At 41.0% G+C, this 16,073-nt stretch overlaps 1 protein-coding gene and 1 pseudogene across 2 annotated transcripts in view; both read right to left on the reverse strand.

The window, feature by feature from the left end:
* Window positions 1-2,515, reverse strand: part of FBP2 (fructose-bisphosphatase 2) — a 38,008-nt gene extending 35,493 nt beyond the window's left edge. Inside the window, exon 1 of the mRNA XM_081150475.1 lies at window positions 2,151-2,515. Coding sequence (XP_081006601.1) covers window positions 2,151-2,320 — 170 coding nt within the window. The 5' untranslated portion in view covers window positions 2,321-2,515. The remainder of the gene's footprint in view (window positions 1-2,150) is intronic.
* An 11,785-nt stretch (window positions 2,516-14,300) lies between these two features.
* On the reverse strand, window positions 14,301-15,444 carry LOC308563577 (ras-related protein Rap-1A pseudogene; annotated as a pseudogene). The gene is made up of 2 exons: window positions 14,973-15,444; window positions 14,301-14,369 (listed from the first exon to the last, which is right to left on the reverse strand). The product of its transcript is annotated as a ras-related protein Rap-1A pseudogene (transcript).
* Window positions 15,445-16,073: the final 629 nt, after the last annotated feature.

Below are 16,073 nucleotides of genomic sequence, written 5' to 3' on the forward strand. Positions count from 1 at the left end.
CACCCACAAGACAGTTCCTTCCAGCTTTTAAACTAGCACTAAAGCTTTCCTGACCATTTCTAAGTGGTAGGTTCAACTATTTTGACAAGAAAAGCCACGGAGAGGTTTTCAGGGGAGGCAGTCTAGCCTTCCCTTCTTCCTACAGCAAGGAGTGAGAAAAAGGCAGGAAAACACGAACATTTCTGATTACTTTTAAGTTGTGCCTGTGCATAGAAATGTCTTCAAAAAAGAGGAAGCAGAGGATGAGGGACCTGAGGCCCCTAAATGGGAAGTGGCAGGAACATGTGAAAAGTCCCATTCTCCTGAGCAGAATTCCTCTGGGACAGTGCAACCGGTCAGCTCTCTGAGAAGCAATCCTGGGGCCTCTTAAAATAATCTCAGCATCTTGCTAGAAAGAAGGAATTTCCAGCCAATGGGCTTCTCCTGCTGCCACTTTTTGTGTCTTTTACAGAGAAAAAAGGGGAAGAATGCTGTCTGAATGGGCAGAATGCGGACTTCCTACCAGATGGAGGACAGTTCAGTCCCTGAGAAATGCCGAATCCTGAGGCCTTGTTTCCGCGGGCCGCGCCTGCCACCTGGTGGTCAGTCTGCAGCGGGCGCGTTTCCCGGGTCTGGGCTTTGAACTATGATGACAAAGGCATTGACTGAGCTTTTAGGGTTGGAATCACCACCTCACGGACTCACGAACCCTTACAACAACCCTGCAAGTTAGGAGCTGTCAGTATCCTTCATTTTGCAAGTGGGGAAACTGAGGTTCTAGCAAGAATAAGATCATTGCCCACGATCACATGGAAGGAAAAGAAAGTCAGATGAGCACCTTAATTTTCCAATTCCTGAGTCCATTTCACCTGGGCGTTCAACGGCCAGAGTCAGTTCTGCGGCCGATGGGCGCAACCCGACCACGGCAGCCGCTGCGTAGCCCAGCGCCCTGCCCAGAGCAGGCGCCCGGCGGACTTGGGTGAATAACACGGGATGAGAGCAGGAAAGGGCACTAAGCAAAGCGGGCCCACTTACAGGGCGAGGCAAGGTCACTACTTCTGTCCCTCGCAGGCCTCATCGTCTGGCAGGAGCAGGAAGAGGCAAATGGCTGCACCCCACATTCGTGAAGGCCCTTAAGTGTAGAGCTTGGCCATCAGCTCCAAATGACAGTGACACACGGAGCGGGAAAAGTTGGTCATAAGGCATCTTAACCGGGGTCCTATTACTGGGTCACAAAAGCTTGTATAACTAATTCTGTAATTATCTTGTGATAATTACAGCTTGTCATATAATGCTATCACATTTTTTGTGTTAAAAGGGCTAAACTGTTAATAATAAAATTTTAATATTGGACTTTGTTATTTCTTCATTTTAGAGTAATAATAATAATGTCCCTTCACCTGCCAGGAGGACCTCCGCTGGAATGACTACAGTGAAAAGGGAAGTCCGGAGAAGACGGCTTGTTTTTCTTACAGACTTACACTGAACACTGGGCTGTGCTGATGGGCGGCCATGGCCTGAACTTGGCCCCATTCAGTGCTCCGATAAAGCACCAAAGCGAACAAAGGGCAGGACGCTGTGCATTTCATCCGCCCAGCTTCCTCCCCACCGAGTGGAGAAGATAAGGCGTCCCCGAGGAGAAATTAAAAAGCTGTTTTAAAAACCAAAGACTCCTTTCAGTGGTAAGAAAGGAGATGTAGGCTGGGGCCCTGGGAGGTTATTTTGTAAACGATTCCTAGCTCCTAATGTATTGGCAAAGGTCATGACAAAAGGCTCCCACCTGCAAGGGGCCAAAGAGTCTCCTGGCTGCTGCTTTGTGCCAGTGAGAACGCAAATACGAAAGTCAGGCTAATTCAGTGCTTTAATGTAACAAGCCACTGAGCTGGTTACCATTGCAATACATGGCAACTGGAAAAATTTTATATATATATATATCTTTTTTTTTTTTCCCCTCCATAGCATGTCTCCAAGTATTTTGTTCCTTTTTGAAACTAGTCAAAGTCCCCTTTATCAAAGCACACGTGACAAACTTTGAGGCAACTTCTGTCCAGGGCACACAGGCAAAGCGCTCTGACCAGAGTTCCTGCCAAGGGCCTGCAGCTTGCCCGCACCCCGCCTGGGCCTGGCCCGTGCGCGCAGCTCTGCGCACCCGCACCTGCTCCCGGACTCACAGGTTGGCCAGGCCTGCCTTGCGCACGGCCGAGGAGATGGCTTTGATGGCCGTCAGCATGGAGTTCAGCAGCTGCGTGAGCTCCCCTGTCCCTTTCGCCTGGCGACCCTTCTCCATAACATAGCGGGTGAGGGTCAGCATGTCCGTTTCGAAGGGGCTTCTGTCGGTCATCGTGGCGGGCACTTTTCCAAACCCTTCTTTTCTTTCTGCAGAAATCCTTGTTTATCTCCAAGAGCTGCAGCTCCGTGGTAGCAGAGCTGGCCCAGGCCCTTTAAGAAGTGCCCAGCCCACGTGATGGAGATAACTGGGAAGCCCTCGGGACATCTGTCCGCAGTGGCTCTCCGAAAGGCTGCCAAGCTGGAAATAGAACCGGGAAGCCCAGGGACGCAGGCCTACTTTCTCTTGATGAGCTCCTGTTTTTAAGGATCCTAGGAAGCAACCGTTTAGTAACAGGTGGGAGATGAGAAATCCAGCCACTAAAAAATGATCCATAAAACTCTCTTATTCAAGGACTGAAAAGGACTCTTCACATCTGTCTCCTGCAGAACCCAACTCCCCTGTGGTTATAGAAAGCAAATTGGCAGATAGCTTATCTGGGGTGTAGGTGACATAATCGAGTAATGCAATCTGGGACCTCAGCCAGGGTTCTTTCATGTAAGTTTGAAGGATGCTTTTTATTTCCAAAAAGTGTGTATGACAGGATGGATGTCCATAATAGATATCCAAATCTGGAAGAAATAATTTCTATTCCTAGCATAGTGCTTAGCACCAGGGTTATTTTATCAATTTCTCTAGATTTTCACTTTTATAACAAAAATAATACTTGCTTATTGAAAAGGAAACACTGCAGAAGTATATAAAGAAAGAGAAAAAGTCCTCACCACCAGCCCACCCCCCAACCCATTCCCTAGATATAACTGCCGTACAGCTGCTGGGAGTCTGTTCTGGTAATAGGGGGCTGCATTGGGGGGTCCAAGCACTTTCTCTGGGGACAGACAGACCTGGCTCTGAGTCCCCGGCTAGTTACCTGCAATTTGTATAAAGCCTCAGTTTCCTCACTTGGAAATTGGGGGAACGATACATCTATCTGCCTTATAGAGCAGTTGTGAGGATTAAAGTGGTAGGATGTGCCCGGCACACAGTGGGTGCTCAATACCTGTCAGCTATTATTACCCTTCCAAATGTTTACGTATATATAACTATTATGTATGTATATGTATGTATGTATATAATTTCATTTTACAAAATAGAATATGCACATTGCTTTGCAATTTGATTTTTTCCTTTGATAGTTATTTCAATTAGAATGTATTTAGCTACAAGTAATAGGAAACTTAGAGTGATTTAAATATGTGGGGGTTTACTTTTCCCCTGTTTTCTCAAGTTCACTCGGAGGTGGCTGCTGGCATTCATTTAGTCGTTCAAAAGTTCCATAAGGGGCCTCTGTGTCTTCTCTGTGATCCCTGGTGCTGGCTTTTGCCCCCATGCTTGTCATTTCATGGGCACGAAATGGCCACCTCAGCTCTGAACATCTAGCCCACGCTGAAGACCCACACAGGAGAGAAAGAGCCTAGAAAAGAAAAAATTTCCCAGGACACACTCCAGCTCCCACCCCAGTGGACTTCCACGTAGGTAGAATGGGCCAGATGCGTGTCACAGGGCGCTCTCTTGCCGCAAGAGCTGAATGAGCATCGAACGTGTTTGCCGCCCCGTCGGCGGGTGCAGAGACTCGCTGCCGTCCAGGGCGGACGTCAGGTTGCTCTGGAAACGTGTGCTCTTCAGAGGCGCTGCGGCAGGCCGCCGCCTCTCTGAGCCTGGACTGTGCCAGAGCTGCAGGAAGATGCAGCTCTCTAGGAGGGACCTCTATGCCAGAGCATCTTCATTTTGACATCACCAGCATCTAAACCACATCTAAACCCTCGTTTTCTTTCCCTAGAGCTTCCAGGAATTGTGAGGACTGTCCAGTGAAACTTTCTTTGATCCTGATGAGTCATGTTGCCATTAACAAATAGCCGAGCTCTGTCTTTCACATGGGAGTTCAGCCCTGATTCTTGGGACATAATCACAGGAGGAGCTGGCTCTCACCAGTAAATGACTGCCAGATGGAGACGGGGGCCTGGCTGACTGGTTTCCAGGTTTCCTTTGAAATCTAACATTGTCATCGGATGAAGGGTTTCTCATGCGATTGGTGCAAAGCAATGTCATGCAGAGTGGATGTCACATCTTCCTTACGGAAATGAACATGTACATTCACACAAAAGCTCATTCACGAATATTTATAGCAGCTCTATTTATAATTGTCAGAAACCGCAAACACACAAATGTTCTTCAAGGGTGCTGGAGAAACTATAGTAGATCTATAAAATGGAATACTATTCAGCAGTGAAGAGGAACAAGCTATTGTTACATGTAGCAATGGGATGAATCTCAAAGGCACTGTGGTGGTGAAAGAAGCCAAGTCTCAAGACACTACATGCTCCATGATTCCATCTGCATAATATACTCAACCAGACATAATTATAGAGATAAAAACAGGTCCTTGGTTACCAGGGGCTAGGAGTGAGGGGAGGGGACAGAAAATAGGAGTGTTTTGCCTCATGGAACTGATCGGTATGCTGACTATGGTGACGGCAACTGGAATCTTTGTGTTAAAATTCACAGAACTACCCATTTTTAAAAAGTCATTTTACTGTAAAGCAAAATACAAGTGGATCATGGACAGTCTGCAGACTGTTCTGGTCCATGATCAGGTAAGTAGAAAAGTGGAAAGTATTTAAAAATTTCTGTAACACTTTTCAAATGTCATGTTTTTTCTGATCATATTTATTAAAATGTAACTTAAATTCAACAATAAAATGTAATTTAATTTTAAATGAGATTGCAATCTAACACTAAATAATCGTGGCCCATATTTTATAACTTTTTTAATTTCATTATTTCCAGGATTTTTTTCCCATTTTAACCACTTTTACGTGTATAGTTCATTGGCACTAAGTACATTCGCATTATTTTGCGACCACCATTCATCTCCACAACTTTTTCATCTTCTCAATAAAACTCTGTGCCCAGTAAACAATAATTCCCACTCAGTCCCAGCCCCTCGTAGTCAACATTTCTACTTTCTGTCTCTATGAATTTAACTATTCCAGGTACTTTATATAAGTGGAATCATGTAATATTTGTATTTTGTGACTGTCTTATTTCACTTAGCGTAATATCTCCCACGTTCATCCACATTGTAGCATCTGCCTGATTTTCCTTCCCTTTGAGGCTGAGCCACGTTCGCCGTTAGACCACATCTTGTTTGCCATCCGTTCGTCAGTGGGCACTTAGGCTGTTGTGCATAATGCTGCCCTGAGTGTGGTTGGACAGATATCTCTTTGAGTCCCTGCTTTCGATTCTTTTAGGAGGCGCACCCAGAAGGAGAACTGCTAGCTCATATGGTAATTCTGTAATTAATTTCTTGGGAAACCACTATGCCTCTTTCCATGTGGCTGTCAGCAGTGCGCAAGGGTCCCAGTGCCTCCACATCCTTGCCAACTCTTGTTATTTTCTGGCTTTGGTAATAGCGTTCTGATGAGCTCAGGGAAATGATAGCCTCTGTGGCTTTGATGGGCATTCCCCTAATAATCAGTGATGCTGAGCATCTTTTCACGTGTTTATTGACCTTTCCAGTGATTCTTTTTATTTTGCTTTATAAAAGTGTTTGTCCACAACAGATTGGCGGTGAAACAAACAAACCCCTGCTTTGAAACAACTACGGGGAGAAGCACTGGTGTCCAGCACACTGCGGATGTGAAGAATGAGGAAAGACTGGACGATGCAGGGGTCAGGGGGGAGCAATGTGGGTCACCAGGGGAAGGGTCTGCTGTCCCTGCCACCATCGAGCCCAGGCTGACAGGGAGTGTAGCAGTCTACTCCTTGCAGCTACATGGAAATGTTAGAAGCTCGAGTTACCCAATGATCTAAAATTGCCACTGATGACCTTTCAGCAAATGCCAAAGTTCTTTCAGGGCACACAAGGGGGAAACCTCAGAGCAGCTGAGGTCAAAGCCCAGAGGGAGGGAGAAGCGCCTCCAGTTCACATTGACTTCAGTGCCACTGACGCACTGGTGACCACACAGCTGTCTGTGGCCTTGCTCTGCTCAGTGAAAGATGCTCGCAGACCCGAGCCTGAGTCTGTAAGGACAAGCAGACCCTCCTGACGGCTGAGGCAATCTCACCCCTGGGCCAGGGCCTTCCACCCAAAGACAAGGATCTGGATGTGACTGGAGTATCCACATCTTTGTCAGCAGCTCTGCTCAGATGTTTGCATACATTCTCTCAAGTAATCCCAACATATGCTTTTTTTAAAGTTTTCAATCAGAAAATGTTTTATTATAAGAAACAATGTCATCAGGTAAAAAAGCAAAAATATTACACAATTATATCAAAATGTTAAAAGAAATCTGCACGCTGGTCCCCACTGGACTACAGTACTTACTACGTGCTGCGCAGTGAACACACAGTGCCCTTTACCCTGCTTCGTGAAGGGATCTGGCTCCTGCAGACGGCACCCACCTTTTCTCACACACCAGTGGAACCAGCTTGGTGCCTAAGCGTCCACTTTGTCCCATAACAGAAGAGAAAGACGGAAAATAAAGAAGCAATTTCTACTTTCCTACAACATAGTTATACCAAGTCCAGTTTTCAATGTGTAAAAAATATAAAGTGCTACACACATTCTTCAAACACAAACACAAAGTTAAAGTGGGACTGGAATATGTTAAACCCGAATTTTAATTTTGTAGTTCCCATGGGCCTTCTACTTGTATTGTCATAGTACTCTGCTTTTTGCTTTTTAATTTTTTTAAAGACTGTTTTTTATAGCATTTTAGGTTTACAACTAAATTGAAAGGAGGTATAGAGATTTCCCATTTCGTTGCAGCCACACATGCATATCCTCCCATTATCAACAGCACCCACCAGAGTGCACAGACTTACCAAGGATGCACCTGCCTTAGAACATCATTGTCATCCAGAGTCCATACATGTTTAGGGTTCGCTCTTGCAGTTGTACATACTATGGGTTTGGACAAATGTACAATGACATGTCTCTCTTTATAATATACAGAGTTTTTCGCTGCCCTAAAAATCCTTTGTGCTCTGGCTGTCCACCTCTCCCCTCCCCCACCTGGACCCCTGGAAACCACTGACCACTTTATTGTCTTCATAGGTTTGCCTTTTCCAGATGTCACATAGCTGGAATTATACAGGACGTAGCCTTCGCAGGTTGGCTTTTCACGTCATAATGTGCATTTAAGTTTCCCCTGTCTTTCGTGGCTTGACAGCTCATTTCTGTTTAGCCCTGAATAATATCCCATTCTCTGGGTGGACCACGGTTTATTTATTCATTCCTCTACTGAAGAACATCTTGGTTGCTTCCAAGTTTTTTCAGTTATGACTAAAACTACTATAAATGTCCTTCTGCAGGTTTTTGTGTAGACGTAAGTTTTGAGATCCTTTGGGTAAATGTCAAGGAATGCAATTGCCAGATCAAATGGTAAGAATGTATTTCTTTTTGTTAGAAACTGCAAGCTGTCTTCCCAAGGGGCTGTCCATCTTGTATTCCCACCAGCGATGAACGAGCGCTCCTACTGCGGCAGAGTTTGGTGGCGTCGGTCTTTTGGATTCTTGTCATTCAGACAGGTTGTAGTGGTAACTCATTGTTGTTTTAATTTGCATTTCCCTGATGACATATTGTTTAAAGCATTTTTTCGTATCTTTATTTGCCATCTGTATATCTTCTTTGGTGAGGTGTCTGTGAAGGTCATTGGCCCATTTTTTAAATTGGGTCGTTTGTTTTCTTATTGCTGAGTTTTAAGAGTTCTTTGTACATTTCGGATAACGGTTCTTTATCAGATGTCTTTTGCAAATATTTCTTCCCAGTCTATGGTTTTTCTTCTCATTCCCTTGATATGACCCTTCCCAGAGCAGAAGTCTATAATTTTAACAAAGTCCAGCTTATCAATTCTTCTTTTCATGGATAGTGTCTTTGTTGTTGTATCTCAAAAGGCATCACATTCCCAAGGTCGTCTACGATTTCTCCTATGCTATCTTCTATAAGCTTTACAGTTTTACATTTGGGTGTATGATCCCTTTTGTGTTAATTTTTGTGAAAGGTGTAAGGTCTATGCTGAAATTTATTTTTTTGCCTGTGGATGTCCACTTATTTTAGCACCATTTTTTAAGAGACTATCTTTGTCCCATTGCATTACCTTTGCTCCTTTGTCAAAGATCAGTTGACTATGTTTATGGGGGTCTTTTTCTGGGCTCTCTATTCTGTTCTACTGATCTATTTGTCTACTCTTTTGCCAATACCGCACTGTCTTAATTACTGCAGCTTTACAGTAAGTCTTGAAGTTGGACAGCCCACCCTCCGACTTTGTTTCTCTCCTTCAGTATTGCATTGGCTAATCTGGGTCTATTGTCTCTCCATATAAACCTTAGAATCAGTTTGTCGATATCCATAAAATAACTTGCTGGGATTTTGATTGGGAATGCATTGTATCTATAGATTTGTATCAAGTTGGGAAGAACTGGAATCTTGACAATATTGAGTCTTCTTGTTCATGATCATAAAATTGATTTAGTTTTTCTTTGATTTAATTCATCAGAGTTTTGTAGTTTTCCTTATATACATCTTGTAGATATTTTGTTAGATTTGTACCTAAGTATTTCATTTTTTGGACGCCAATATAAATGACATTGTGTTTTTAATTTCAAATTCCACTTGGCCCTGGCCAGCGTGGCTCAGTGGTTAGAGTGTCGGCCTGTGCATGGAAGGGTTTTGGGCACGTACCTGGGTTTCAGGTTTGATCCCTGACCCTAGTCTGAGGGCATGGGGGAGACAACCTCTCTCTCTCTCTCTGTCCCTCTCTCTCTTCCCACCCCACCCCCTTCCACTCTCTCTAAAAATCAATAGAAAAATATCTTGTGAGGATTAACAAAAAGAAAAAATTCCCCTTGTTCATTGTTGGCATACAGAACAGCAATTGACTTTTGTATATTAACCTTGAATCCTGTAATCTATTCTTTTGGATTTTCTACATAGATGATCTGGTCATCCATGAACAAAGATAGTTTTATTTCTACCTTCCCAATCTGTATACCTTTTATTCCCTTTTCTTGCCTTATGGCATTAGCAAGGATTTCTAGTATGCCATTGAAAAGGAGTGGTGAGAGGGGACATATTCTTATCTTGTACCTGATTTTAGTGGGAAAACTTTGAGTTCCTCAGCATTAAGTATAATGTTATTTGTATGTCTTTGTAGATCTTATCAAGTCGAAAAAGTTTCCCTCTGTTCCTACTTTACTGAGAGTTTGCATCATGAATTGATTTATCAAATGTGTTTTGTGCATTTATTGATATGATTTTGATTTTTCCTTTTTAGTCTGTTGATGTGATGGATTGCATTTATTGATTTTCAAATGTTGAACCAGACTGTGTGCCTGGATAAATCCCACTTGTTCATGATATATAATTCTTATACTTTAGGTGATTTGATTTGCTAATATTTCGTTGAGGGTTTTTGCATCTATGTTCATGAAATATTGGTCTGCAGTGTTGTTTTTTCTTGTAACTTCTTTGTCTGGGTTTGGTATTAGGGTAATACCTCATTGAATGAATTAAGAAGTATTTCCTCTGCTTCTATCCTCTGAAAGAGATTTTAGAGAATTTATATTATTTCTTCCTTACATGTTTGGTAGAATTCACTGGAACCTATCTTGACCTTGTGTTTTCTGTTTTGGAAGTTTATTAATTATTGATTCAATTTCTTTAATAGATATAGAGCTATTCATAGTATCTAGTTCTTCTTGTGTGAGTTTTGGCAGATTGTGTCTTTCGAGAAATTGGTCCATTTCATCTATCACATCTATCACATTTGTGGGCATAGAGTTATTCATAGTATTCCTTTGTTATCCTTTTAATGTCCATGGGATCTTTGGTCATCTCCTCTTTTTCATTTCTTTCTCTTTCTCTCTCTTTGGCTTTAAAAAATACTTTTAAATTTTATTAAATTTATTGGGGTGACATTGGTTAACAAAATTACATAGGCTTTGCATGCAAATTCTGTATAATACATCATCTGTATATTGTATTGTGTGTTCATCACATAAAGTCAACTCTCCTTCCAGCATCCTTCATCACCCCTTTACTCTCTTCTACCTGCCCCACCCCCCTTTCCCTCTGATAATCACCTTATTGCCTATGAGTTGTTGGGTTTTTTGCCTGTTTGTTTGTTTGTTTTGCTTAATCCCTTCACCCTATTTCACCCACCTTCCCAGGCACCTCCCCTCTGATAGCTGTCTGTCTGTTCTCTGTATCTGAGTCTGTTTCTATTTTGTTTGTTAGTTTATTTTGTTCATTAAATTCCTCATGTAAATGAAATCATATGGTATTTGTCTTTCTCTGACTGGCTTATTTCACTTAGCATAATACTCTCCAGGTCCATCCATTCTGTTGCAAAAAGTAAGATTTCCTTCTTTTTTACAGTGGAATAGTATTCCATGGTGTGAATGTCCCACAGCTTTTTTATCCACTCATCTACTGATGGGCACTTAAGCTGCTTCCAAATCTTGAATACTGTAAATAACACTGCAATGAACATAGGGGTGCATATATTCTTTTGAATTAGTGTTTCAAGTTTTTTCAGGCATATTCCCAGTCATGGAATTGCTGGGTCATAAAGCAGCTCCATTTTTAATTTTCTGAGGAAACTACATACTGTTTTCCATAGTGGCTGCACCAGTCTGCATTCCCACCAACAGTGCATGAGTGTTCCCTTTTCTCCACATCCTCGCCAACACTTGTTTTTCGTTGATTTGTTGATGGTGCCATTCTGACAGGTGTGAGGTGATATCTCATTGTGGTTTTATTTTGCATCTCTCTGATGATTAGTGACATTGAGCTTCTTTTCATATATCTATTGGCCATCTGTATGGCCTCTTTGGAGGTGTCTATTCAGATCCTTTGCCAATTTTTTAATTGGATTGTTTTTTGTGATGTTGAGCTATATGAGTTCTTCATAAATTTTGGATATTTATGTCCTCTCTTTTTTTCTTTAGTTAGCCTGGCTAGAAGCTTATGACTTTATTGATCTTTTTAAAGAACCATCTTCGGTTCCATCGATTTTCTCTGTTGATTTCTTGTTTTCAGTTTCATTGATTTCAGTTCTAACTCTTATTCTTTCTTTTCTTATGCTTACTTTGGACTTAATTTGCTCTCCTTTTTCTAGAAGATGCCTCAATGATTAATTTTAAATTTTCCTCTTTTTCTAATATATGCATGAAGTGCTATAAATTTCCCTTTATGCCCTGCTTTCACTGTATCCCACAAAATTTGATAAGTTGTATTTTTATTTTTAATTAGCTCAAAATATTTTTAAATTACTCTTGAGCTTCTTATTTCATCCATATGTTATTTAGAAGTGTGTTATTGACTCTCCATGTATTTTGGCATTTTGCAGTTAGTTTTCTGTTATTGATTTCTAATTTATTTCCATTGTGGTCTGAGAGCAGATATTGTATGATTTCTATTCTCATAAATTTGTTAAGATCTGTTTTATGGTCACGAATGAGTTATATCTTGGTGAATGTCTGCTGTTACTGAATGAAGTAGTCTAAATATGCCGATTATACCTTTTTTTGATTTAATAAAGTTTTATTTTTCAAAATGTACAGTTGGTGGGGCCTGTTGTTCATGCATCTTCACCAGCAGCTGCAGCATCCCTGCCTTTGGTGTTTCTGGTGTAAATTACTTGAGCTCTGTACTTGGAAGCTAGTTTAATAAGTCCTTTACTAAGGCGCTCCTGAAGGGCGGACCTAGCCAAGGAACTGTGGATCTTCAATCTCTGAGACAACAGCTGGGTTATAAGCTGATAGCTGGGAGCTTCCTTGCTGAGTTTGTCATATGTTGCTTTGTCATACAAGACTAGGTTATTGAGCTTGCCCCTAACTTTGCCTTTGGACCACGTCTTCTTTCTGGCCTTGCCCCCTGATTTGTTCACTGGGTCTTTGTCTTTCTTGGCATTTTTCTTCTTGTCATCCTTGGGCAGCTTCCTGAAACTTGAAGAGCAGCTGCTGCCACCGCAGCTTCGCTAAAATGTCGAACCAAAGAGAGCCCAATTTTATCTTATTGATTGATGATTTGTTAAGTTCAGCTATGTCCATACTGATTTTCTGCCTGCTGGCTCTGTCCATTTCTCAGAGAGGACTGTTGAAGTCTCCAACTATGATAGTGGATTCATCTATTTCTCCTTCTAATTCCATCAGTTGTGACTAATGAAGTTAGACTCTGTCGTTAGGTGCATACATGTTAAGAATTTTTATACCTTCTTGGAGAATTGACCCCTTTGTCATTATGCAATGCCCTTCTTTATTCTTAATAACTTCCTTTAAAGTCTGCTCTGCCTGAAATCAATAAAGCTATCCCCGCTGTGTTTGGATTAGTGTCAGTGTCGTGTGTTTTTCTCCATCCTCTTACTGTTAGCCTCTATATTTAAAGTGGGTTTCTTATGGACATTTAGTTGGGTCATGTTCTTTGACCCACTCTAACAACCTGTCTTTTAAGAGATAAATTTAGACCATTGAAATTCAGTGATTATTGATATAGTTGGATTAATATTTACCATATTTGTTACTGTTTTCTGTTTGTTGGCTTCGTTTCTTCTTCCCATTTTTATTTTCCACCCTTTTTTGCACTTTGTGGTTTGAGCATTTGATATGATTCAATTTCCCTTCCTAGCATAGTACTTTCTTTTTTTTAAGTGGTTGCCTTAGAGTTTGCAATATCATTTTACAATTAATCCAAGTCCGGTTTCAAATAACACTATACCATTTACAGATAGTGTGAGTGCCTTATAATAACAAAATAATCCCAACTCCTTCCTCCCAGCCCTGTATCGTGGCTGCCATTCATTTGCTTGTATGTAAGTCTATATAAGCACGTGTACATAAGATGCACACATAGGCAGACATAATCAATACATTGTTGCTATTATTGCTTTGAAATAACTATTATGTTAGATCAATTAAAAATAAGAAAAGTAAAAGTTTTTATTTTACCTTCACTTATTTGTCCTTCAGTGTTTTCTCTTTCTTTATGTAGATCCAAGTTTTTGGTCTATATTACTTTTTTTCTCTCTAAAGAACTTTTAACACTTCTTGAAAGGCAGGTCTACTGGCAACAAATATCTTCAATTTTTTTTTATCTGAGAAAGTCTTTATTTCTCCTTCACTCTTTTTGTTAGTAAATTATATACTTTTGCTTTGAAAACCATAGAAATCAGTTTTCCCAGGTTTTTTTCCTATAAAACATCCATTTTTTCAAAGCATTATGTACAATTTTAATCATAATATAACGATGGAATGATATTTCATAATTTTAAAATATAAAGTGAAGTCAATGACTCAAAAAAGTTATGTGCTGCAATGAGTTTGAGGGGAAGTTTCATAATCTATATTATTACAAATATAATCTATAATGGTTCAACTTTTTAGTGCTTGACAGGGAGGAATCATGATAAAATGGTCGATATGAAATTATTTGATCATAAGTAGGAATATCTAACATTTGAAATGCATCTATGCTCTTTTGGTTTTTTTTTTAATCTTTGCCCAAGGACATGTTTTTTTATTTTAGAGAAAAGGGAAGGAAAAGAGAGGGAGCAAAAGAAACATCGATGTAAGAGAGAAACATTGATCAGTTCCCTCCTGGGGATCAAACTCACAACCTGGGTATGTGCCCTGCCCAGGAATCGAACCCCCAACCTCTTAGTGTATGGGGACAAGGCTCCGACCAATTGAGCCACATCAGCCAGAGCTCCATGCTCTTTTGTATAATCATATCAGAGTCAAGTATATTTATTTTACATCTGTTATAACTGCTATTGAGAAGAAGAAATACTATTATCTATTTCCCAAAAGATATACAGAGCAATTTTTCTCCAGGGAACTTGTGCAAACCAAGATCTGAACTTTTTACATAATATATAAAATACGAGGAGCTTCTTCAGATGTATTTTTTGAAGTCTGGAGTGCTAGCACTCTCCAATTAGGCAACAGTTTTCCATTTCTGTAACCTAACTCAGAGCTGCTGCTTACTGCAGGTCTAACGCAGCAGACCTGATTTCTTTTTAGGCTTCTTTTCTATTGGTGTTTTTCTATTTATCTGAATGACTGATACCAGACACTGGGTCCGAGGCCTCCTGTCACTACTTGAGCCAAATTAAGCAAATACAGGGTTGACTCATGTTTGAGCATTTATTCCAATAATGCTGGCTGTATGAGGAGAGCAGTAGATCACCCTGGAAATTCTGTTCTCTGAACCCCTCGCCAGTTCGCTAATTATATACGGGTGGGGGAGAAAATAACTAGGTACAGCTGCGAGCTGCAAGTGTAACAGGGAAAGGGGAGGAGAGGGCCTGAAGCCGGGCTTCCAGGAGCTTGAAGTCCCATAACAAGGTGGCTGATCTATAGTGTTACAAACAGCTCAGCCCATTCCTGGGAGCAGAGACTGGTCAGCATTCCTGAGGCAAACTCCTGGAGTGGGTCAGGGTCCAGGCACAGCAATCAAATCAAATCATGTCCTGTCCTTGTCTGCTTTTAAAATGTATTTTCTGAGTAATGAACCCGTCTGGGCTCCAAGATGTCTTATCTTTTATGCCCGTTTCATACTCTAGTTTCCCGGGACCTGTAAGAAAACCTCTTATCTATCGTTAGTAAATAATCATTAAACAACTGTGGTTCTATTTTTATTATGTGCCCTTCCCCCTATCATGACCAGGTCATAAAATATCTCGTTAACATTGATCTTTGACTTCGCAGAAGATTCTAAACAAGCACAGTTACACCACTGTCTTGCTAAATTCCAAACCTGTTCTTTGCCCATCTACCAGGTCACATTTATTGTCAACCAAGATCACTGGGTCATCTTCTTTGTCCTTAACCTATAAAATTTGTTCCCTCGGGTCTTCTAAGTCATTAAGCGTGGACTGAGCTGTAACAGAATATACTAGTGCAAACCCTGGGCCATTCGTCACATACAAATCCCTTATCACCTTAAATCGCTTTGTTCCTGCTGTGTCCAGGATTTCGAGTACACGCTGTTGGCAATCTACTTCAGCTTGCTTTCTGTAGGAATCTTCTATCATTGGGTCATATTTTTCAACAAAAATTCCTTGAACAAACTGAACTTTCAGAGCAGACTTCCCTACCCCTCCTGAACCAAAGACCACTAGCTTGTACTCACTCATGATGTGTTCTATTTAAATACTAACAACCCCCCTTTCCCCACCGTCCAGCCCCTCCCCCACCCCTTCATCTCCTGGGCCACAGCTCCTGCTGGGACTCTGTGACTTCATTTCTCCTTCACTTTTGAAGAATAATTTTACAGGACACAGAATTGGTGAGTTTTTCCTCTCAACACTTTACATATTCACTCCACTGTTTTCTTGGTTTCTGAGAAGATTTAATTTTATCTTTCTCTATAGGGAAGGTGTTTATTTCCTCTGGCTTCTTTCAGGATTACTTAATTTATCTTTGTTTGTTTTTGTAGTTTGAAGAAGTAGTTCTTTGGCATTTACTCTGCTTAGTGTTCTCTGAACATCCTGGATTTATGGTTTGGCATCTGACGTTAATTGGAGAATATTCTGAATCATTATTGTCTCAAATATTTTTTTTGTTCCTTTCTATCTCTCTTTTTCTGCTGGCATTCCTGGTTCACATACTGTAGTTTGTCCTACAGTCTTTGGATATTCTGTTGTTCTTTTCGGTCTTTGTTCTCCTTGTTTTTAACTTTCAGGGATTCTATTGCTATAGTCCCTAGCTCAGAGATTCTTTCTTCAGCCACATCCTGCCCATCAAAGGCATCCTTCATTTTTGT

This window comes from Miniopterus schreibersii (genome assembly GCF_964146895.1).
Source record: "Miniopterus schreibersii genome assembly, chromosome: 11".
Taxonomy (NCBI): Eukaryota; Metazoa; Chordata; class Mammalia; order Chiroptera; family Miniopteridae; genus Miniopterus; species Miniopterus schreibersii.